The 24,632-nt window shown below is 42.1% G+C and overlaps 1 protein-coding gene across 2 annotated transcripts; it reads left to right on the top strand.

Annotated features, from left to right (window-relative positions):
* Positions 1-3,803: 3,803 nt before the first annotated feature.
* Positions 3,804-24,140, top strand: NCEH1 (neutral cholesterol ester hydrolase 1). 2 transcript variants are annotated; one of them, XM_064665860.1, is made up of 5 exons: positions 3,804-4,010; positions 13,211-13,445; positions 15,327-15,396; positions 17,819-17,990; positions 19,419-24,140. In XM_064665860.1, exons 1-5 carry the CDS (start codon positions 3,873-3,875, stop codon positions 20,034-20,036), a joined length of 1,233 nt encoding a protein of 410 aa, XP_064521930.1. In that variant the 5' UTR covers positions 3,804-3,872; the 3' UTR covers positions 20,037-24,140. The 2 variants fall into 2 exon arrangements, with proteins under 2 accessions (XP_064521930.1, XP_064521931.1); XM_064665861.1 differs by lacking the exon at positions 3,804-4,010 and adding an exon at positions 5,499-6,005.
* The last annotated feature ends 492 nt before the right edge of the window (positions 24,141-24,632 follow it).

The following is a 24,632-nucleotide window of genomic DNA, read 5'->3' as shown; positions in this document are numbered from 1 at the left end:
AGAAAAAGATTTCAGAATAACAGCCTGGAAACTGAGGAGGTCATTCCAATGCTGACACAAGTCAAATTATTACACAGTCCTACACTTGCTTTATTTCATACTGAGGAATTGCAACAATGACTTACAACCAAAATACAGCCTGACTCCTTTTGTCACCTTTAAGCTCTCATTTGGGCTATCATTTTGCAGTTCCAAGCCAGGCCAGCCTTCACTGGCTTTTCCTGTTTTCTGCTTTCTTTGCATTCTTCCAAAGTCCTTTTCAGCCAGGTATTCAGTTTTTCCCACCCCTGAAACCAGAAACCATGTTTCTCCTAGGTTTGGAAAAAGTTCTGCAGTACAGGAGTCAATGTCACTTTTGCAATATAGTTTCTGGGAAACGATACTGGTGATTGCACATTGATTTCCACATTTCTAGATCTTCAAAAAAAAATCTATATAAAGTTTTGCGTGTGCAAAGGCAGGAGAAGCATATTTATCAGGGCTGGAGATTGTCAGATGATACGTGTATCACTTCTCAGTTAAAGGTTTACAGAAGAATTTAAGTGATATCCAAACATTCAGTACATAACTAGAGGCTCACTGCGAATACAGGGGCTCACTGTGAATACAGGGAGGGACTTGCATTAGCCGTTTTTTGAATACTCTTTCAAATCCAGAATTATCTCAAAAACCAACTGGGATATTCTGGTGAACTACCTTAAGCTGTCCTTCCTGGGACTGACAGAACTTTTAGGAATTAATCACTTAAGAAAAGTGACTATTTATGGTTCGGTTTTTCATTTATTTTAATTTTTTTTTAATCTAGTGCATTTATTCTCCCAAAAGGTCAGATCAGGACTGATGACAAAAATAATTACTACTCTTTATATGTCTGACATTTGAAAATCTAAGTGCTTTTCTTATAAAAGGCTCTGAAATGGAAACACCCATTATTTTGTGTTTTGTAAACTGTAACATGCATCTGAAACTTGCTCTAGCTTCCAGTTAGGTAGGCTTCAGTAACCTACGAGTATAACTTTTATTTAGTAGTTTAATAGTTTCCTCTCACAGTGACACCCACAGGGAGAAAGTTTCAGGAGATTAAGTCAATAAATGACTCCTGACACAACAGCTACATCGCAGCAGGGATCTCATACTTGCGGAAAAAGTCAACCAGGCCACATCAGAAGAGCTGATGGAACACCTGATGGTCCCTGGATATCTTGCAAGCACTCTCATGTTTAATTTATCTATTTTATATATTTTTTTAAAAAAGTAACCTTTCCCAAACCACAGTGGTTTTTTTGTTTGTTTTTTTACCAAGTGACTTCTTTATGAGCACCTGGAAAACAAAGAGCTATTGATTCAGTTCAGCCAGAGCAGCAGCTTTAAAAACGTGAGGAAGGGAAGAGATCAAGCACGAGATGTATGTGGGGGGTCAGTGGGAGCATGAGAAACCTCAGAAAAATCCCATCCAGCCTTTTCTCTCTTTTTGAGGACTGGGACTAGACCCAGTTTTGCCAAAGGTTTGGGAACAATGAGACAGGCACCAATTATTACACTCTGGGATGCTGGGTGTGGGCTTTAGGGGCAGGAGCTTGGGAAAGCAAGGGAATGGGAGCATGCGAAGCAAGGGAGGCAGGGGAGCAGGGCACAAGGTAAAAGAGAAGGTGTGGGCACAAAATAATACAGAAAGGGACAACTTGGTATAAAAAGCTGGAGATCTCAGGAATCTCACTTTGTGCTGCTTTCTTGGCAAAGTTTGTTTCTTCACACCTGTAGTCTACTCAAACAGACCATGAAAATCACAGAAACTCCATGTGCTGTTGTTATGAAAAAAGGTTAAAGATGCTTGAGTGTCTGATTTCCTCCCAAATTCCAGAAACTTTCTTCTGCAACCTTTAGAATCAGTGAGGTGGTACTTCAATTCCAGGAAAGCTAGACAAAAAGCTGACCTTTTACTTCTTAGAAACGTATTTTTCTTTTATTACCTTTTCATGTCAATTTTTAAAGGAAACTTGTGCTTTCCAGGACTCTAAATAATTTCTATGTGACTTTTTAGTATTATGAATTCATTTTTTTAAAGCAATGTCATTGTTAAAATTAGTGCTCATTCCTTTTTCTGCACTACATTCATAATGCACATGAATCTGGCTATTTAAATAAATATTTTAATTTGCTGAAGGTAGAACTGTGACTAAGAGATCTGTGTGAAGGCTGAACTGTTTGGGATGAAAAAGACTTATTTCAAAATTTTTTCTTGTCTTAGGTACAAGAAATGTTCCTGCATTAAACCAAAATTTGTTACTGACCCAGGATAAAAAGAAAAATAAAAAAAATAAAAAGCCCAACAAATTCCCAGTCCAAAACAAAATTACGAAATAAGCATATCTTAAAAAAAAAAAAATCTTTCTGGAATTGTTTTGTGATGTGTTAGATGAGAAGCAGCATGGTTTCTTCAGCTAAAATAAAGGTGTCCCTGAGTTCCTCCTGGAAACATGGTGGATCTGGGATCCTCACGGATTTACTTGAATTGATTCCCATTGCCTTCCTCTCACCTCCCCAGCCTCTGGGCTCAGTGGACTAGGGCCAGCCCTGCCTGAACACTGATGTTCCCGCTCTCTGCTGGCAAAGACCTGCCACCGTGCTCGTCTTCTGGTGCTACAACCTCTAAAAATGGAAAATCAAAGCCAGCTTGGATGAGGCTCTGATCAAACTTGTCTAGTGGAAGGTGTCCCTGCCCATGGCAGGGAGGTTGGAAGTAGAAGACCTTTGTGGTGGTTTGAAACTCCCAAGAATCTAATTTTTAAGTTCAAGCTCCCCTCCAACCCAAAACATTCTGTGATTCCATGAAAGTGGTGGGGTTTACTTGTGGGTTCGACTGCTGTCAGGTCAGTCTTCCCAAAGCCACTTGGGTTCTTTTGCCAGCCCAAGGTGGGTGATGGGCTGTGGGTTTGGGTGCGGGTACAGAATCACAGAATCTGTTGTGGGTTGGAAAAGACCTCTGAGATCATCAAGTCCAACTTTTGATCTAACACGACCTTGTCTTCTAGACCACGGCACTAAGTGCCACATCTAGTCTCCTCTTAAATACCTCCTGGGATGTGAATCCACCACCTCCTGAGCAGCCCATTCCAATGTCTGATCACTCTCTCTGTAAACAACTTCGTCCTAATGTCGAACCTAAACCTCCCCTGGCACAGCTTAAGACCGTGCCCTGGTTGCCTGGAAGAAGAGACCAACCCCCACCTGGCTTCAACCTCCTTTCAGGGAGTTGTAGAGAGCAATGAGGTCTTCCCTGGGCCTCCTCTTCTCCAGGCTGAACAACCCCAGCTCCCTCAGCCTCTCCTCATAGGACTTGTGCTCTAGTCCCTCCACCAGCCTCGTTGCCCTTCTTTGGACATGCTCCAGCACCTCAATATCCTTCCTGAAATGCGGGGTCCAGAACTGGACACAGTACTCGAGGCGCTGTGTCCAGTTCAAGGCCGCTCCATTCAGGAAGGATATCGAGGCACTGGAAGCGTGTACGAGGTGTCAGGAGCGGGTGCGTGGTGTCAGGAGGCAGCACTGCAGATGCGGATGCCTTTGCTGTCCGTGCGTGCGATGGAGTAGCTCCAGGAGCCCACGCCTCGGGGACCCTCGCCCGCAGCGGGGCCGCCCCGGGCAGCGCAGGGGACCCTGCGGGGCGGTGGCTCGGCGGCGCGGGCGGGCCCGGGCGGGGCGGCGCTGGGCGGGCGGCGGGGCTCGGCCCGGGCCGGGCACTCGGCCCGCGGGCCGGGAGGAAGCGCCAGCACTTCCTCCGGGGGAGGCCGGGCCGGGGGAGGCCGGGCCGGGGGCGGTGCGCGCCCCGCGGGAGCCGCGGCGAGGCGGCCGCACACGGCGCGGCGGGGGCGATGCGGGCCGCCTGGGTGCTGCTGCCGGCGCTGGCCGCGCTCTCCGCCTACTACGTGTACCTGCCGCTGCCCGGCGCCGTGTCCGACCCCTGGAAGCTGATGCTGCTGGATGCCACCTTCCGGGCGGCGCAGCAGATGGTAAGGCGGCCCCGGCACCCGCGGCTCTGGAGGGGCGGGCGGACACCCCCACCACGGGGGGAAGCGCGGCCGCGGTGGCGGTGCCCGCCCGGGGCACCCGCACAGCCCTCCCGGCCGTGCCCTGTGTGGCTGGAGCCGGGTCCCCGGCATCGCTGACATCGCTGGGGCCGGTCCCGCTGCACCGGGCGGTGCCGCATCCAGAAGGAGAAGCGGGGTCGGGTTCCGCTGTGCCGCCCTGGCTGCCGCGGCGAGACCGGGCTGATCAGCCGCGGGTGTCGTCCCGGTCGGTCCGAGCACTGACGGTGCCATCGCTGCCCCAGGGCTCGGTCTGGTGCCCAACTTGCCGGCTCCTGGTCAGAAAAAAAAAGAATTGGTGGGGTTTAATCTGATGCATTATGCGTGCCTTAGGGAAAGATCACGTATAAAGCTCTTTCAAATATTAATCTGCCTTGATTTGGTGTCTTGTTACTAAACAAACTCTCGGAATGCTTGATTATTTATTTTTTTTTTTTTGTCACAAGGCAGTTGTCACTTCACGATTTCTTCCTTATTTTCTGCCAGGGTTTTTATGCTGACATGAAATATCTCAGAGATGACAAAATTTCTGATAATGGCTTTGGCTGTGAACTTTGCTTTTTTCTAGCGTGATCTGATCTTTTACACGGACTCATCAGTCATGGTCAGGACTGATGTAAGGCACTACGTATGTGAAAGCTGAAAGTTGTTTTGTTTTTAATTCCCTAGCAGTATCTCAGTTTACTAAATTGGTTCTGAAATGTGCAAAAGCTTGTATTTCAAGCAGATGATGATCCCCTTCAGAAAGGGATTAAATGAGTTAATGGACAGAGGACTCATAAATGGACTAGGTGGGAATGTACCTGCTACTTTCTTAATACAATAACTGTGGATGATAGGAAGCACGGGGAGAGTGGACTATGCAGTGTCCAAACTTGTATATTCTGCCTGAACAGCTTCTCTGGGTGCCACTGTTGGAGATGGTCTGGAACTAAATAGAACTCTCATCTGGTCCACTGGGACATCTTCTCCTGGTCCAGTTGTATTTCTGAGTCAAAGTTTATCTCTAGGATGAAAGGATAAAACCTATTTGCTGTATAGGATAAAACCTGTGCACTTGTATACCCTCACCTATGTCTGATAGGAAAATTATGCAGACATGGCCTACAATAGCTTAATTCTTCAGTAAAATCTATGGCTTGACATTCACCTGCTCCATGTTTTTAACTCAAGTGGCTGAATTGCAAGCACTCAGCTTGCCCAGTTCATTGATAAGTACAGATAGAAGGGCCATGGTGCCTGCCCAGCATTCTGCCTGCAAAACACAGTGTCACAGTTTGTTCAGTAACACCTGAATCAAGGCCAGAACCTCTGGCTGAAGGAGACCTATCTTTAGAAAATCATATGACTGTGACTATATATACGTATATTGCTGCTGCCTCAGGTACACATTCAGTTTGTTTAAGTATAAACATTGGGCATAGATGCATTCTGGTGCCTCTAGCTTGGGAGCTGAAGGGTATCTCTTTTGGGGTATTGTAGAGGTCATAATTCCAAGAGGAGCTGGCAGGACAAAGCCTGGTGGGTGGCAGCTGGAGCAAGCTGGCAGGCAGGGCTGAGGTGCCCACATTTGTCCTGCTCTCTGGAGCGAGGAAGTCTTTGTTAGGGGAAAGTGGTAATTTCTTATTTGTCTAAGTCTCTATCCTTAGAAATAAAAACTTCTGTAGTGAGAAAAATTACTAAACAAGTAACAGTTCCTGTAATATTGCTTACACATCAAAGGGACAAGTGAGTTTTACACAGAAGCATAAAGGAAGTGAGTTGTTAGAGGTGCCTGAATCACATATCAGGTGAGCCATGGGGCATTCGTTTCTGGTTATAGAGAAGGTGCTTTCCAAGTGTTCAGAAGTCTTTCTGACACTGAGATAGCACAGTTGGGAATAAGTGGCCGTCATTAAGAAGGAACTGCGTGAACCGGAGGTAGGATTATAAAAGTTAAGCTTGGGTGTTTACTTAGACAGCTTTTGTGTGTGTGTGTCTATAAAATAAAGTGTATGTCCTTTCACAGAGCTCAGCTTCCTCTTTCTCTAACAGCTATTGCAAGGTCAAATGGTTTAACATTTCTCTCGATGTGACTTGAACTTTCACCCACTTCTGAATGTATTTCCAGCATGCTGTTTATTACTTTGCTTTGTAGGTTTGATAGCAGACAGAAATACCTTTCTAACTTGAAAATCTCTGAAATGTAGTGTTGTCCTTTTTTTTCCCCACAAACTTCCACTTGGTTCAAATACAGTTAATTGTCATTTGCTTATTTTGAAATAGATTCGTGAAGATTCTGATGATTAAGTGTGATCGTTTCTTGTTAGGGATAATGTGTTTGCTCGGTGCATTATTAATCACTGTGAATAAAAGACAATAGGGTTGTCCCTGGCTTTCAGCATATTAATGGTAAGGTTTTCACTTGTGCATGTAGAGTTTTGTCCCGATCAGCTACAAATTTTTTTACAGGCTTGGGACTGAGTCAGTGTCCTGGCTCAGCATGAGACTTCGACAAACGTTCAAGTACAATCACATGGTTAAGAGTGCATAATGCTTATAGGGCAGTTTCTCTAAATAGGTTTCAAAACTTACTACAGAAGGGAACTGATACTAGTCTTAAATTGGGGGGAGCAGAGATAGGAAGAGAGCCTTATCTGAGGTCATAAAAGTTCCAGTGAAGGATACTGATCTGGGTTTTCAGAGCCCTGCTTCTTTGCCCTCTTTAATGCCCTGTGCTGTCCCAGAATAAAAACAGAGGAACTGAAGCTTTAAAAATATTAATGAATTGATGTGAAAGTGCTAAACAAAGAATGAGAGTAATTTGCCCCTCACCTGTCTCAAAATAGGACATGGTAACATTTTTACAGAAACCTATAGTATAACACAGTTTGACCTCAGAAATTAAAAAATATATACATACATAGGCATACAGGTATATCAGAACTTGGCTTCACTGAAATTTGGAAACCCACATAAAATTAATTGCGGCATTGAGTCGTAGATTTAGCTATGGTTAAGAAGTGTCTAAAGCAACATCTCATAATTCTGCTGTAACAACAATATTGATACAGGCATTTTTCACTTCTTCCCCTAATTACTCTCCCTTATAGGAGTAAAGAGAGCAGCATATGTTATTAGCCCTTTGAAGTAAGTTATTTCTGAATACCACTGTCAAGATACTTGCTATTCTGGTACATGGCAAGGAAGAAAGTTGTTGGGTTATTTTCTTTGAATTGGGACAGCTGTTTGCAAAGGTTCAGAAGGATAAATGGATTGGCATAGAGGCCATAGATAGATGTATATGGAAGAAGGTAGGCAGCTGTGCAGGGCAAAAAACTCCTCATCACCCAAGTGTTTCCTTCATGCTCCTCTGCCACTCACTCATTCTTGGAATAAAGTCAGTCATGGAACATCAACATTCAGGAGTAAAGAAAACAGTTCTTTCTAACATTTTAATATTTTTCTGCCCATGTATTTCAGCGTGTGTGACTTCTGGACAGATGTAAATAATAGCTATAGACAGCCAACTAAGTTGCTGATGTTTCTGGATGCAAGAACAGTTTTGCAATTGGTTTACTGGAAACCAGGTTGTTAGTTGTGACAAGCAACTGTGTCTCACAACACTGGGACCTGAGCAGAAACTGAGCCACACTGGAAGTCTTGTATGCAGTAACAGATAACTTTTTTTGCTATCTGGTGTAAGAGCAGATCCTTGTAGGTGAATAAGTATATGCACAAAACCTCACATTAAAAGGTAATCTAGATTTTGCTTCTAATTAATTAACTGAAAAACAGTCTTGATGGGCTTTTTTCAGTTCTAAAGGAAATTTATACAACTAAGAGTGCTTCTCTTTGAGGACTGTCTTTATCTAACAGTATTTAAAAATACATGTTATATACTGGGCAACTATGTGCTTGAATTGAGAAATCATTTTGTAAAATCACCCTTAAACAGGGTGAACTGCCTGAAATGCACATAAAGCAATATGTTCTGCACATTGCTAAATGGGGAAGTGATCCTGTTTGTTTTTCACTAATCTCTGTTATTGATTACAGATATTGTAGTTGGCATTTTGGCCTTTAATGTTGATAGAAATATGTTTTGCAAGTCATGCCAGAACTGACAATAGTGTCTGCATCTTTTAAGGTAGGAAGTTTAGACTTACATAGTTCAACCTCCCAGTTCCAGCATCATTACTCAGTTGAGTCATGAGGGAGATTTGGCTCAGTCACGAGTAGTGCTATATGTAAAAGAGCCTTAGCTGTTTGCCTAATTCCTGATCCTCCTGAGGTCAGTGCAGGACCTTGGGCCTGACCAGCTGCGAGGGCAGTGGAGGAAACAGCTGATGTGTTGGGCTCAGTTTTAGAGGCTTTTGTGCATTCTGAACACGACATGTCGCAATAATTCCATGGGTAAAGGTCAGAGGCAGTGTTACATATGGAAGTCATATGAGGACAGAGAGAATCCCAATGTGCTGAGTAGTGTCAGAGGTTGCTAGACAATAGCAACAAAAACTTTTGGTTTACTTTTTTGCAAATGATGGAAATAGAATACTAGTCCTTGAGGGACGTAAATGTAATAGCAGGGAGCATTTGGATTTCTTCATTAAATTACCAGCTGAGGAGCCAATAGAAAAATCCAGTTCAGAGACATATTGGTGGTTAAAAGTGAAGTAATGGTGCCTCTCTAGAGCAGTACTTTGTTCATTCTGCCTGCTTTTCATCACAGCCCTGACTCCTTTCTTCATTTTTGAAAAAATTCTCCTACACCAACTAAATCTTTCAGTATCTGGTACCCCTCATCAAAGAATTTACCAGAAGGAATGTGGCAGTCTTGAACAGTTCGGTCTCTAGTGAGTCTCTGAGCTGTCCTTACCTTAAAACCCCAGTTATGGGAATGTCCTGGTGAAAGAGAAGGAGTTTGGGCTGTAGGAGTTGCTTTGCCTGACTTGGTGGAGAGATGGGGAGCTTTACAGTGTGAGTGTAAATCACACAGCTGTCAAGGCAGACATGGATCACAGGGAGCCAATAGCACAGAAATGAAAACCTGCAATCAGAAATGAGCAGTAGTCAGTCACTAGGGCTACTGTAATATGTTGATAGAGGTTTTTTGCCAAATTGGCTCAAATGCCTGCAAAATACTCATGTTAGCCCTGCTGCCTGCCCAGCCCTGTCTCCCAGGGTCCTGCTGCTCATCCAGCTCTGCCTTGCTTCCCGGCAGCTGAGCTCTCTTGGTGTGTGTCACCCCATTGCTCAGTCCAGCCCATAATGTGAAGATCACCGGTTAAGTTTCCCCAGAACTATCTGTTCAGAAAACAAAAGTATTTTTTCCAGACAAATGCATAAAATCAGTCATTACATGGGAAAACTTGCAGCTGTGAGCCAGAGAAAGTGATGTGCTGTGCCTGTAGCTGGCGGAGCAGTTCTGGGCTAGTTGCCCACAGGCCTTTCATCTTTATACTACCTCCTCTTTTTTCTGGAGTTTCTTAATTTCCCCCTTGTCCTTTTGATTTCTCTTCCTTTTCTCTAGCTTTTGGTACGACAACATTGTCTTCTCTCCCTTTTCACCAGAGAACATCACCATTTTTCCCTTCCCTTCCCTTCCCTTCCCTTCCCTTCCCTTCCCTTCCCTTCCCTTCCCTTCCCTTCCCTTCCCTTCCCTTCCCTTCCCTTCCCTTCCCTTCCCTTCCCTTCCCTTCCCTTCCCTTCCCTTCCCTTCCCTTCCCTTCCCTTCCCTTCCCTTCCCTTCCCTTCCCTTCCCTTCCCTTCCCTTCCCTTCCCTTCCCTTCCCTTCCCTTCCCTTCCCCTCCCCTCCCTTCCCTTCCCTTCCCTTCCCTTCCCTTCCCTTCCCCTCCCTTCCCTTCCCTTCCCTTCCCTTCCCCTCCCTTCCCTTCCCTTCCCTTCCCTTCCCTTCCCTTCCCTTCCCTTCCCTTCCCTTCCCTTCCCTTCCCTTCCCTTCCCTTCCCTTCCCTTCCCTTCCCTTCCCTTCCCTTCCCTTCCCTTCCCTTCCCTTCCCTTCCCTTCCCTTCCCTTCCCTTCCCTTCCCTTCCCTTCCCTATCCACACACATAATTCCCACATATATTTAAGTGCTATATTTGATAGCCTGCAACAGCCCTGCAGGTTGTAACAGGAAAGGTGGTAAAAATCACAAATACCAGCAAAGATCAAACCTGTAATTGCTCACATGAGATGAAGATTCCAGTTTTATACTGGATTTAAGGCAATCCAGCTATGGACTGCTGCCAAAAGGGCTGGTCCCATCCTTTGCCCTGCTCCCTCTTCCCTGCCTTGGGGTATCAGTAAGATGGTGACATGGTTGAAGTTTAGTTTTTCCTCTGGTTTTGCTGGGTTCAGATTGAGCTGGTGCAGCAAGGTCATGTTCTGAGGCTTCTGTTTATTAGTGCCACCACAAGAAAGGTGCCAGGGAAGCACAGCCATTGGGATGGGTGCATCTTTTGCCAGGGGTATATCTATATTACAGAGTGCTAAGATATTTTATATATTTTTAAAACATTTATAGAGAAAAAAAAAATTTATTTTTAAGAGCTTTGGGCAAGACTAGCTGTTTGCCAGCAAAAAGTGCAATCCTGGTGCCTTTATAAATAACAAGCCAGTAGGCTGATTAGATGGATCTACTTACAAATAATCTGTGTAATAAGTGCTTGGCAAAAAAACTGCCTATGCCTGACAAATAATTAGGACTGTTGCCCTGATGTAGAAAGCATCTCTTCCAGGTTTATGGATTCTTGGAAAGAGTGGTCTATTTCAGGAAAAATAGACATGAAAGAGTGTGGTAACCTGCAGATGGCCGGGGTGCTCTGAGGTTTGAAGAGCAGGGCAAAACACTTCCCGGTAAACACTACTAAATAGCCTTGAAAACAAAACATTCCTGATTCCAGGGAACATGTGGTAATCTTGTCTACAAAGAGTGTGAACTAAAGTGGGAGAAAGCAAAAATGAGACATCTACTGCAGCACAGTCAGCCTAAAAAAAAAATCTACTAAAACATTGTTTTCCCTGGCAGTATTTCTAAAACTGCTTCCCAGTGTTTACCTTCCCTGGGAACCTCCATAGGGCACAGGGAGGATCAGACCTTTATCTGGTTACATCGGCGGCAGCCCAACAAATGGTGTGCCAAATTATTAATAGATGTATTGCTCTTCAGATTTCAAACTAGAACTGGGTTTTCCTGTGGGAATTTTAAGCAATGGTGGGAGAAAAGCACAGGCTGAAACTTATGAGATACAAACAGCCTTGTGAATTCAGGATTTCTTCCTGCCAGGTGGATACTTTGTGTTTCTTCTCCCAGAGAAAAGCCTTACAGTATGAAGAAATGATATTCCATCTAAAAAGCAGCAAACATTTTAAAATTTGGATTCCCACCAAACCATCTCAGCAGGGTGACATTACCACAAGTCAAAGCAAGAAAATAAAGTAGTTTTTGCAAATTTTGGGAGTGGATTTCTCTCCCAGCTCACATAACAGCCCATTGTATTTGGCATAGTTTAAAAAAAAAATAAATATCAAAGCTTGTCTTTTTTCTACAGCAATGTAGAAAAGTGGAAATGGGGCTGTGCAGGGCCTTTTCTGAAAGCAAATATTTCAATTTTTTTACACCCAAACTAATTAGGACAGAGAAAAAAATTACATGTAAGAGGTTGTGGCTGTAGGAGACAGATCTGCTTTGGCAGGGATGCTGATGAGTGCTTCAAAACTTGCTTTTCCTCTGGAGGTGGGGGTGTGTGCACAGTTTTTGTGCATGTTAAACTATGGCAACTATCTGTTCTTCACCTTGTGAATGTGGTTAGACCAGTACCAGGGTGACCCCATCGCTCAGGTGTCAGCATCTTTAATTCATTGGAGCAGTTGCACTGCAGTAGTGGGACTGGCAGAATGAAAACAGCAAAGTGGTTGGGTGTAGGAAGGCTCTATATAACAGTACACCTCTTGTTCCAAGTATTTGGCATCTGTTCATAAAATAAAAGGTCCCAGCTGGCAGTTTTCCTCATGGTAGTGTTCCTACAGGTGTCCATTGGGTATATATATTACATTTAACTCCCAGCTCCATTGCCTTGACTGAGAAGGCTGCACAAAAGGCTTAGCTGATTATACAGTTTCTGAGCTTCATCACTAGGACAGAGATTAACTTTTCTAAAGGGGAAAAAACCCCCACTACTTTTTCTTTTTAATGGCCTGCATGGACATCATAGTCCCTGCAGTCCTTTGGCTCACCTTTTGCCTCCCCTTCTGCACCATCCAGGGAATGGGAACAAGTGTGCACCACAAATACTGTGCAGGTCATATGTAGGGAGCAGGTTGTGACCATTTCAGCTGGAGGAGTGCCTTGAATGGTTCACTGAGAGAAACAGGTTTCTAATCTGTTCAGGGCAAGATTTTAAAAATAAACATGAAAATAAAAGTACTGAGTAGCCAAAGGGGATCAAATCTGTCTCCTCCTACTGTAAGGGGAAAGAAAGATCAGATCATTCTTCATTTTTGTGGTGTTTTACCCCCACAGAAAAGTAACACACTTGAGTCTCTGGGGTTGGAAAAAAGTAGCATTAACCTACTGTTGTTCTTGGATAGTGTTTCAGATCCTTCCCAATTCAGCAGGAAAACACAGGACAAGACAATAAACATCCTTATATTCCTTTAAGACCATTCCTGTTTTCAAATTTCTTTGCAGTCTTTGGGAACTTTCTTAATTTGGAAGCAGAAAGACTTATGCTTTGGGGATACCTTTCCACCAAAAAACATTGCCTGTGTGGTATTGCCCTCTGCTGGCACCAGTCTGTGGAGCTTCACAGGTCCACAGCGGAACATGCTGGTGAGGTTTGTCCCCTTCCAAGGTGTCTTTCAGAGGGCCTGAGTGCTCCTTCACAGTTGTGGTCCACGAAGTGCTCATGGCTTGATTTTTTCTGACAACAGAAAATCTTGTATGGACAGCTTTTTGTTTTAATAAAGCTTTAGAAGCACTAAAGGTCCTTGATAATAATTCATTTTCCAGTGAATATTCTAAGAATCCATATTCAGTTTCATGTAGGACCTGCCCTTTGAAGACAGCTACATTAAACCTCAGTGTGGTATCATATGATATGCTCTGAAGTAACAGAAATTTTTCTTCTTCTTTTTCCCCCCTAGGGCCACCTGATTCACTATCTGAGATTCAGCCATCACTTGATAGTTCTGAATTATTTGATTTCTACCTTTGATTTGTACCAGCTGGAGTCTGTCTCCTCTGAAGACATTAAAGTCACAGATGCTGTTTTTGACGGTGTGGAAGTCAGAGTGTTTGAACCTCCTGCCAGGGGAGATGAAAGCCTCAAGCGCGGCGTTGTTTACATCCATGGAGGGGGCTGGGCCTTGGCAAGTGCAAGTAGGTGTCTGCCAGTAATTAAATAGGGTTCTGGTCTGCTTTTCTCCTAGCAGAAAAAGCCAAAAGCTCTTTTTCCTGCCAGGAATGACAAGTATGCTGAATACCTGAATTCAGTAGTAACTGTCTCCACTCTGGTAGATCAGTTCTAAGGAGAGAAGGAGAAAAACATCATGAACACACAGTAAAATATCTTATCTGCACATGAGCTGCGAAAGGACGAAAAGGTTAATTTTGTTACATCCTGAGAGGACAAAATAGCTTATTATTTAAATTCCTGGGATGCCTGAATGGGCTTCTTGGGCCAGTCCCCCACTTTCTGTGGTCATGTGCACAAGTCAATCCTTGGTGATCAGGATCCAGTGACTATCCAGTGTAAGGGGTTTGCCCGATTTTCACAGAATAATTAGCAGAAGAGTGAGCTGATCAACACTGCATGTGACAGCCTTGATGATGTTTGGTTGTTAAATAACAGGTATCTGGGAATACACATTGCTGAGCACAGACAATGGGCAGCACAAGGGAAACACGTAGAGGTTGGTTCCTGTCCCATGGTCTGGCCTCCTGCCCTAGGGAACCACAGCCACCACGACATAATTACCTTGAAAATAAATGCTGTTTACTGCAATTAACTTGAGAACCACAAATATGATCTGAGAAAGTAAGGTACAGCTATAGGCAAGGATAAGGTAATCACTGATCCCTTCCACATCCTACTGGAGGAAAACAGCCTTGGGAGGAGAATGGGCAATGTGGTTCCTGTGGCTGCTCTGAGATCCAGATCTGATAAGATTCTTCTCCCTTTTCCTTCCCCATTGCTCCTGTCACATCCTGAATTCCATACAGCCCTGATGCCTTCTGTGGCTTCCTCTATAGGAAAAGAATATTTTAGGGGTTTTCCGAAATGATCCAAAACACAGACTATATTGACTCCATTTGAACTATGCATGTACAAGTCGTTTAGACCATGATTTAAGTGAAATTTAGGTTCCTGAAAAACTTCAAAATCTGGCCTCTACCTGCCTTTGGAAATCCCAGTCTCTTTGTCCTGTAGTCCTGTAGCAGTTAAACATTTTACTCCTCTTCCTACAGAGGAATTGTGCTTTGAGATGGATTTTCTTAGCCCTGCCTAAGCATTATTTGTTAACCTCCTGCCTGCCTCATTTGTTCTTTAACAGTTTGCATATGACTCTTGTGCAAAAAGTTCATATTAAATTGCAGTGCTTTGTCTGGGTGATTATAACTTGGCTATGTCAGATGTATCCTGAGTCCAAGGCACAGAAGTTAATGACACAATTGCTACACCTAAATATTAAATTCTCAGTCTAGATACTTCAGGAAACATTTAGTGTCTCAGTATATTTTATAGTACCAGGAACCAACAATTAACTAACTGGAAAGGAACAAAATTAAAGATAATCAATCCTCTGATAAATAGGATAGCTGTGATTAATCCTCCCTTAAATGAGTAGCTCAGTTGACATTAATGGGGAGATTCATTTGAGTCAAAGCAATGCATGCTATAATAAAATGAACCACAAGCAGTGACTCATACAGTGATGACTGTCTCTGGATGCTAATGCCCCCAAAGCACTGGGTACCTTAAATTTTGCCCAACTGAGAGAATTGTGATAGGTGGGTGAAATGACGTGCCTCAAGTCACCAAGAAACAGATGAAGAAGGAAACATTAGGCTGCAGGGCTTCTGAAGACATGAATTATGTTCCCTCTGCTACAGTGTGCATTTGGCACTTGATCATTTGCAAGCTGATCTCATTTACTTTGCTTATATTTGTGTGATATTTGTATATTTTCTGGGAAGGCTCAGGTGCAGCTTTGTGACTATTGACTCTTATGTCCCTAACACTATGTCCTTTCATGCCAGGAACAAGCCTTTACATCAACCTCTGCAGAATCATGGCTGACTCTCTGAACGCTGTTGTTGTCTCTATTGAGTGAGTAATCTAAAGCTAATCAATTAATTTTAAGGTATTAGAAATATGTAACATAGTTCTTCTAACTTTTGCCTTGTCACTGGCTTGTTTATAAGGCTTTAACTTGGACAATAATTCTCTATACCAGTCTGATATTCTTATCCTTTTAAAATTGCAACAAAATGGCATGGTATAAAAAAATCATTTGTGTTCCTAATTATTTTAGAGATCATTTTAGAAGACAGAAGTGTGGGAAAAGAAAGTAGCACTGAATTCAGTTGGACAAATACTAAAAAGCAATGTTAGTGCATCTTGCAGTTTTACCTGCATGTAAAGAGTGTAGCTAAAACCTGAGATCACTCAAATACCAAGTTATGATTCTGTAAATACTTGTGAACTTTAAAAACAATCAAACAAATAAAATCAAACTCATTTGGACATGATTTGTACCTGAAAGAGGGCCGAACCACGTCTGTGCCTCCTCATGTAGAAAGAGGGACTTTTCCCATCCTCAATGGCCACTCCCACTGCTGCAAAGTATATTATTAATATTATATTTAATGTTTATATATGTATCATACTAAATATATCCATATTAAATCCCCCACAAGTCTGTCTATAACCCACAGTTTCTAAGCCATATTGAGGAAGGGTCTGCCACATAAAAATTATCAAATCATTTTACCCCTGCTCATTAACCAGAATACACTCTGGGGTCTGGCAGTTTTCTATTGCTTTCTCAATCTCCCACTGTTCCAGTCACCTCTTTTAAGCCTTGTGCTTCCCTCAAGATCAGAAAACTGCCAGACAACAGAGAAGCAGGGCTGCTTTTTTAACACCTTGAACAATTCCAAGGTAAACAAACCTCTCACTAGCTAACTGCATTACCTAGATGGCTCCAGCTTGATTGGTACTGTTCCCATCTTTATTGTCACCTTCAATATTTTCTTTTGCAAACCCAATCACTTAATATAATTACTCAAGTTTTCCACCTGCAATTTGTTACATACCAAGCTTTGTGATCTAATTGCGACTTAATTATATGGAGTTGATGTTACTCATTTGATACTCATTATAGTGTACTTTAAAGGGTTGCCTTTTCTTTTCTTTTCTTTTTTTTTTTACTGCTTCGGTTTTTATTAGTAGAGATAATGAAAACTAAAAAAAATCAGTTGTTGGTTATTCCAGACGAGCAGCAATCACAGTATTGAAAAGTTCCTTATTGTTCGTTTTCTGATTTGTGCTGGTATAATTCTGCCTATTGCTCTGAGTTACTATTTACCTCTTCTCTTTAACCATTATATCCTTCAGTCAAGGTGTTTGTTCTCAATTAGTCAAGTCTAATTAGATTTCTCATTGGTTTAATTGCTCGTCTCACTTTCACAATCCAAGCACAGTCTGTTACGCAGCTTTGCAAGGAGTTCCCAAAGGACACTCTCACATTCCTATATGTGCAAGATATAGATTTCTTTACGAGGGCAGGTCACAACTGGAGCATGAAATTTGTAATCTAAGTTTAAAATTTATTCTGCGTATGAAACTTCTTTTAGCTTACAGTCTAAAATTAGCTTAAAATCAGAAAACTGAATTTTGGTTTGCTCGGCTCTACTGAGAATGTGTAAAAGCTGTTGTTTGAAAAGCTACAAACAGAAGACGTTCTTTGTAGCATAAGGCCTGGTTACAACTCTGAGATTTCAAGTTATTCAGTAAATACAGAGAGACTTCTTCTGCACTGTTGTTTAGAAGCTGAGAAAACCTCATGTCTGGGATTCAGCTGCTGGCTGCTCCTGGCAGACTGTTTGCTCTCTCTGCGCCTCAGTCTACCCACCTGCCCAGTGGGTATATTTCTGCTCCTCTCCTTGACAAAGGAAAGGAATTATCAGATCTGTTGCATTGGAGCAAATTGGTATTACTCAATTTTTTGGCTCTTGTTCATTTCATGGCACAGAGGTGCATACAAGGTTTGTTTTCTCCTGAGCATGGGTAAAAATTTGGGGAACAGAACTGCTTAGGTGTTTGACTCAGCGGAGTCTGTTGGGTGAATATGATTTACTCTCCTTCATACTCATTAAGGTGGGAATTTGGATCAAAACCAGACTGAGTGTAATGACTCCCTTGCCAAGGGTGTCTTAAGTATTAATTTTTATAATGCATGAGGAAATCCTCTATTGGGAAATCCTAGGAAAGTGCTGCACAGTTTTATACTATCTTGGTGTTATTTATATCTACTAGGTTCATTTTAATCTTTCTGAATAGTTATAATTATTCTAACATTAATTATAAGAGTAGGTTTTACATAAGTATTACACACCTCCTACTTTCCCTGTAGTATTTATCCTAATGAAATAGTCATTTCCAGTAAGGATTACCTGATATCACCTGTTAATCCTGAAGGAGAGGTACAGTGATGGTAATAATTGTCTCTCATCCCTTTGTTTTGTAGATACAGGCTGATTCCAAAGGCGTGCTTCCCTGAGCAATACCACGATGCTCTTCGTGCTACAAAGCATTTCTTGCAGCCTGATGTCTTAGCTGAGTATTCAGTTGACCCAAGTCGAATTGCAATCTCTGGTGACAGTGCAGGAGGAAATTTGGCAGCTGCTGTGTGCCAGCAGGTAACATCCAGTGTCTGTTCTGTGTTACAGTACAACAGCCCGGGTCAGCCATGCAGGGAGACTGATGGATTCTTTGTGCTGCACCAACACAAGGTGATGTGCCAGCCCTAAAAGCAGGATGGTACAAAACCAGCAGCTCACAATATGAATCACTTGGGGTCCCTTCCACCTCAGAGTATTCTGAGAAATTTCTGTCTTGCTACAGTTACGAGTTGTTATGGACCAGATTTTAAAAGCAAGCAGCTAAACAACTTTTTTTTTACCCATTTTGCTGGTTAACTCTTTATTTTTCTAAGTGGGCATAATTTATCAATATAGCTTCCTATTTTTTAGATAATTGTCTCTGAAAATGTGTTTTTATTTCTTTCAGATACAAATGAAGAACAAAAAAGTACAATAAATGATGCTTAATTCTTCTGCTAAATTTTCTTCCTGTAGCATTTTGCAATTTTAAGGAATTTTTTTTTTTTGTATATCTGCAGTTTAAATGTAAATTAAATCTGAATTTGATCTAGTAAAGAGTTTAAAGGCAGCCTGGGGCAAGTAATAATATTTTTCATGGTTGAGTGAAATATTATTATTACTAACTTTCCTATTGCCATTACCCTTAGTGATAAGAAACCAGATACCATGTCCAGACAATTAATTATCATGACAACCTTGCAATATTGAATTAGGGTGAAAAAATTAATAAGAGGCAATTACAATAAAAGTTTCATTGTTGAGGACTGATAAACATGATAATACCATGTTTTGGAAAAAGCATTCCTAATTCAATTTTCTGATGCATACTTCTTTTTAAACAAGATAAGATACAATAGAGAATTGAGTATCCTGCGTAGAAGATGAAACAAAGAGTTTGCTGACTCTTCCAGAAAGACAGCTGGGGGCACCAAATGAATAATTGGTAGACTCAAATGAAATGCAAGTGGCAGGGTCAATTCAGACACAAAGAGGTACTTCTGCGCTTGGTGAGCCTTTGCTAGAGTAAACCGTGGATGCCAACAATCTGCCTTTGCTTAAAAAAAAAATACAGTTAGATCAATTCATGGAAGAAAAATCCATGAAAAGCTGTTAAGAGCATGAGCAGCTCCTTTAATTCAGGAAATCCTTCAGCTGCCACTTGTTAAACTGGGCACTGTGTTAGAGAAATGCCACTTTACACTCTTTTTTTTTTTTAATCTTGTTACACCCTTCAGTAAACTTCTGTCACTGATTTCTGTTGGGAACAGGATACTGGGTCTGCCTGATGGCCATGTTACAAGAGGAGAGGAGGTTAAAGCTGATGATACTTCAGACTAAAGAGCCACATTACTTGTATAAGGGCAGAATTCAGCCTGAAAATTGTCAAATGAACGTTCACTTGTATGAAATTCTACACTGATATATGTTTATAATTGCAATTCTGTGCTCTGTTTTTCCCCACAGCTTAGCAAAGAGGAGGATTTGACCGTCAGACCGAAACTGCAGGCCTTAATTTATCCAGTCCTTCAGGCGTTTGACTTCAATACACCCTCTTACCAGCAGAACAGGAATATGCCCGTTCTTCCTCGCCATGTCATGATCAACTACTGGCTGTATTATTTCAATGGTAACCACGACCTGGCTCACGCACTGCTGATCAACAACCACACCGCTCTGGACGTTGGCCAAGCTCTGTCCTTCAGGGGACGCCTGAACTGGACGTCTCTGCTGCCGCCGTCGTTCAAAAAGGACTACAAGCCCGTGGTGCAAACCACGGGCACGGCCGAGATCATCCAGAAGATGCCAGCGCTGCTGGACGTGCGGGCAGTGCCGCTGCTGGCAGACAACGAGACGCTGCAGCTGCAGCCCAAGACGTACGTGCTGACGTGCGAGAACGACGTGCTGCGGGACGACGGGGCCATGTACGCCAAGCGCCTGGAGAACGCGGGCGTGGACGTCACGCTCGACCACTTCCACAACTGCTTCCACGGCTGCATGATATTCACCCTCTGGCCCACTGACTTCTCTGCGGCCTTCCAGACCAGGAGCAGCTACATCAAATGGCTGGATGAAAACCTCTGAAGAGAGAGGGTTCCTCTGGAAGGCACGGGGGCGTGAGGCTCTGGTGTCAGTTCCTGCGGGAGAGCAAACAGTGAAAAAGTGCACTTTTCCAAATTCTGACTTCATCGTTCAGCTGTGGCTGCTGGGGGTGCAGACCACTAACTGCAGCGTTTATTAGCTCCATTGGCCTTGACCAGAAAAGTGTTTTGAGAAATATTTTTTCAAACTTCAATTTTTTTTCCACCTTGTTTCAGATGACTATTGCCAAACAAACAAATTTTGAGCAGGAAGATCAGCATTCCTGTAGGATTCTTAACTGGCTGCAACATTCAAGCTTTGATTCTTAATTAGGCACAAAGGCTGGGGTTTTCAAGTGATGTGAGATAAAGCTACATCTCAATATGTAAAAATGGGAGCTAGTTTGCAGCAGTGCTGAGCATCTGATGTTACAGTGTGAGCACTCACCTTTGACAGCAGAGCCATGCATTTGAATGACAAGCATGGATTTAGGTGTTGGCTTTTAGGCACATAGACAAATGGCTCATTTAAATTAAAAGAAAAAATAGCTCTTCTGGGCAGTTGAGATGATGCTGGGTAAGTCCCTTAGCCAAACAGGTAATTCAGCTTTGGAATTTGGTCTTTACTACCTTTTAGTTATTTATATTTTAAAAAAGGACTAAATATATTTTCAATAAAAAGTATGATGGAATACACACAAATATGTAGGGTAAAATAAAATGTGTAGCAGCACAATCCAGATTTCTTAGGTGAATGACCTTCAAAGCTGCTACTTATTTGGCTAAAGAATGTGACTTCATCTGTGTTTAAAGCCTCAGTTGTACGACTCCTTACAGAAAATACTGAGCTTACTACAAATAATCTGCTGTGTGGTTTGCACTAATGTTTGTAATTATTAGTAGAAGTTTTTGTTCATTAACTTTTCCTTTGTGCTTGTAGTCTTAATTGTATTTCCTGCTTCCTGGAAGGAGGGAAGCAAGCAAATAGAAGTGGGCTCCAATATATAGGGAAGATTTAAACCTGAGCTTTGCAGCTGAGCTTGGTCTGTCTTGTAGACTGACCCAAAACACTAGGTAAGCTGATCTTGCTATTGAGCAGCAAATCTCTACAGTTTGAGCCAATCTGTAAAGTTCAGATAGGCAGGACAGGGGAGAGAGCCCATTTGTGTCAGTATATATTGTCCAGGGTGCAGCAGCAATGATAGTTGTGTCAAAAGCCCAGTGTTCCTGGGCAAAAAAGAGAGAAGGGTAGATTAAATTCATCCTCAGCTTTATCACAGACTCCCTGTAGGACCCCAGGAGAACAAAAGCAATCTCTTTATGCTCCACTTCTGCAAGGGAGGGAGTAGTAATTTCCTACCTCACAAAGGAGCTGTGAAGCTGAATTCACAGGTGTGTGGGAAGCACAGGGATGTGAATGTAACTGGCAGGCAACAACTCCCATAGCTTTTGACTTTCCATTCTTCTCCAAGATCGGGCTTGGAGCAGCCTGTCCCACAGCTGGAGTGCTGCTGGGCTGTGTGTCCTCCTGGGCAGTTGGCTCATCCCTGTCTTGGCTCCTATCTAAGTACCCCAAGGTGAGGCTTCTTGGCCCTTGGAGATCATAACAGATTTCATCAGAGCATTTCTTATGGTAAGATTCTGAAAAGTTCTTTTTAAAAAATCCAGACCAGGTACTGGTAGATCGAACTGCCTTCTGACATTTAAAATATATAGAACAGACCATTTTCACTGGGATTTAAAATAAGAAAATGGCTTTGCTGAATCACTGCTTCCTAGAAACATCAGGTTATTAAGTGGTTGTATGTGTTAAGAAAGGCTATTAAGGAGGCAAGGCCTGGATGTCAGCTCAGTCATGCAGGCCAAAACTCATTCCCAGCATAGGTTCACACGGAGATCACAAGGCAAAGCTTTTTCAACAGTGGCCCAGATTCTTCTTCCATTTAGCTCGTTACAAAGACTCGGTGGAATTAGAGCAGCCAAGTGACAATCTGAATCAGCATAAATTTAGATCAAGATATCCAATTAACACTGCAGAAGAATTCAAGCTTTTTATCTGGATTCAAACCCTCTTTCCTCCTTTTCCCCATAAACACAACTAAAGTAGATAGAATTTATGCTTAAAACAGACAGCAACCAAAGTTACGTCTATTCAAAAGACAAATTACTAATCTGCCCCAGAGTCCTTTTCCATTATATGGAGACAGCTACATTTGCCTGGCTTTAAACTATCACTAAAATAGTAAAAAAAAATACTGACAACAGGCTTCTTCCTGAATTTCCCACTTGAAGAGCAGACCAAGTCAGAAAAGATGTAATTTATATCTACTTGCTGTCATTAAAAGATAGTATAACTGTAGTACTCGAAAAAAAGTGGTTAATATTCCTATAAATCCTTTAATAATTAAGTTTTCCTGAGAGCTGTCTGCAAAGCTTTAGCTCAGCATTTGTTTATAGCTAAGTTATGAATATCTGCTATGAACTTATAATATAATTGCTGCTGGTTTTTTAAACTGAAATGAAAGGGAGAGCTGGAATATATATGTTCATGGAGTCGGTTGTAAATTTCCTTCATGCACTGAAGCACAATTAAGTCCTGGCACAAGAAATCGTAGCAAGTTTATAACTGGAGTGAACGTGTTTACTAAGTCATCACCAGCCTGGTGCGACACCCCAGATGGCAGCACAGCGTGGATGGGATGTTACAGTATTAACTACTTCTGTCAAAGTATCTTGACTACTTTTATCTTGCAGCCATGTGGTTCAATACATGACAGCTGCAAAGATAAGTGATGGATCCTTCAACATAGAAAAAGAGGTCTGAGTTCCAGCTCTAAAAAGACCTTTAGTATACAGCTGCACAAGACACTTGATCACATTCAGTGTAAACCTTGAAATGTTAGTCCAAACTCAGCTTTCCTCCTCCTTTGCTTTATTCTCCTTTGCACGCAGTCCCCGTGCCCGAAACTGAAAGTTTAGGGTTGTTTCCAGCCGTGCTGCTGCAAGCTCCTAGAAACAGCACTAACTCAGGATTAGGGAAAACTGATGCCCGAAAGCAAGGGATTAAGGTTAATCCATGTTGCAACACCTCGATTTGTTCATGTGTTTTCCTCCTTCTCCAAGTGTTTCCTCAGGCGTAATTAGCACCTTCATCCCTTGGTTGTTTCACAAAGCGGTTTAGGGCACTTTGCACGTTGTAGGATCAGACCAGGTGTTTGTAACAATATTTCACCTGTGCATGGTAGAGTCAGTCTTGTAAAAGGAGATACTCTGTAAGTTTGTCTGCTTATCCTTTCCTTAAATCAATGAGTGTGGCTAGCTACCATTTTAAGACAGCTTTTCTTCCCATCGTACAATTAGACTTTATCTCTCTATTGCAAGAAAGCTTTAAAAAAAAAAAATTAAAAAAAAGCAAAGATGACTTACATAACAACCTGTAGTCATTCATATCCTGCTTTCATGGACCTGAGCACTATATTAGTAGGTTCCCAGTATTTTGGCCAATATTTGAGACATAAATTGAGGTTTTTGTCTCCCTAATTTAGGACCTCTTAAAGTATGGGTGTTCAGCATTTCTGGAAGCTCTGACCTGTTTAAAGATGTTTCATAATGCATAAAAATCACAAATAAGTTGAATTTCCTAACCTTAATCCAAATAATTCTAAAATTGCATCCCCAGCCAAAGCAGAAAGGCCATTGTGGGTTTTAAGCCCTACAAATAAAAAGAAATGCTTTTTCTTTAAAATGTTGTTTTGTAGCATTTGGGCCTCTGTATTTTTTAATCTCTTACCAAACTTTATTAGAAACTTTTAAAAATAAAATAAAAACATTAGAACTAGATAAACTGGAGTTAAACCTTTTAAGCTGCTATGATCTGTAAAAATGAAGTTAAAAAAAAAACCAGCTGGTTTAATGTTCTCATATTTATGATGTTCAAAACCCCAAAGTACAACATACTTGATGTGAATGCATTCAATATCTTATGCATGACTGATTTTTGCTTTTTTTCCCAGAGCAGGGGAGAAATTTGTAAGATCTAATTACCAGTGTGATTTGAGATGTGCTATGAAAATGAAGAACAAATAAATAAAGTGAAATATGTCTATGATTTATGTCTTTTTCACAGGACCACTGATTTTGTATTTCTGAACACTTCCATTTTGATTTCTGGTTGTTTTCAAGGCAGGAAACCTTGCCTGTGCATCTGTGGGCTGCAAGGGTTACTTCCTCCTTCTTTGTTTCTGCCAAATGATTAATAGTGACCACATCTGCTGGTGCTGAAGAGTGCATTGTACCTGCTCTAGTGCTGTTGTTCTCTTTCCAGATAAACAGCAGAGCTCATGTTCTCCATACATTTTTATATGAATAGGTTATGCATATGTTTTAGCCAGTGAAAGTCCAGGTTCCTTTTTCATTCGTATTTGCCTTCCTTTCACATTCTTTCTTTCTGAACTGTAACCCATCTTCTGTCCCTGATCTCTCATTTATTGATGATCACAGGAGCATTGCTTTTGAAATATCCTAATGTGGGGGTTTGCCATTTTGTCCAGCAGGCTCCTGTGACGTTCACAGAATATAAAGCTTTCCACCTGCTGAAAAA

The sequence above is a fragment of the Pseudopipra pipra genome, chromosome 10 (genome assembly GCF_036250125.1).
Source record: "Pseudopipra pipra isolate bDixPip1 chromosome 10, bDixPip1.hap1, whole genome shotgun sequence".
NCBI classification, from domain to species: Eukaryota; Metazoa; Chordata; class Aves; order Passeriformes; family Pipridae; genus Pseudopipra; species Pseudopipra pipra.
The sequence above is the reverse complement of the archived record's forward strand: the minus strand, read 5'-3'. Positions and strand labels throughout refer to the sequence as shown.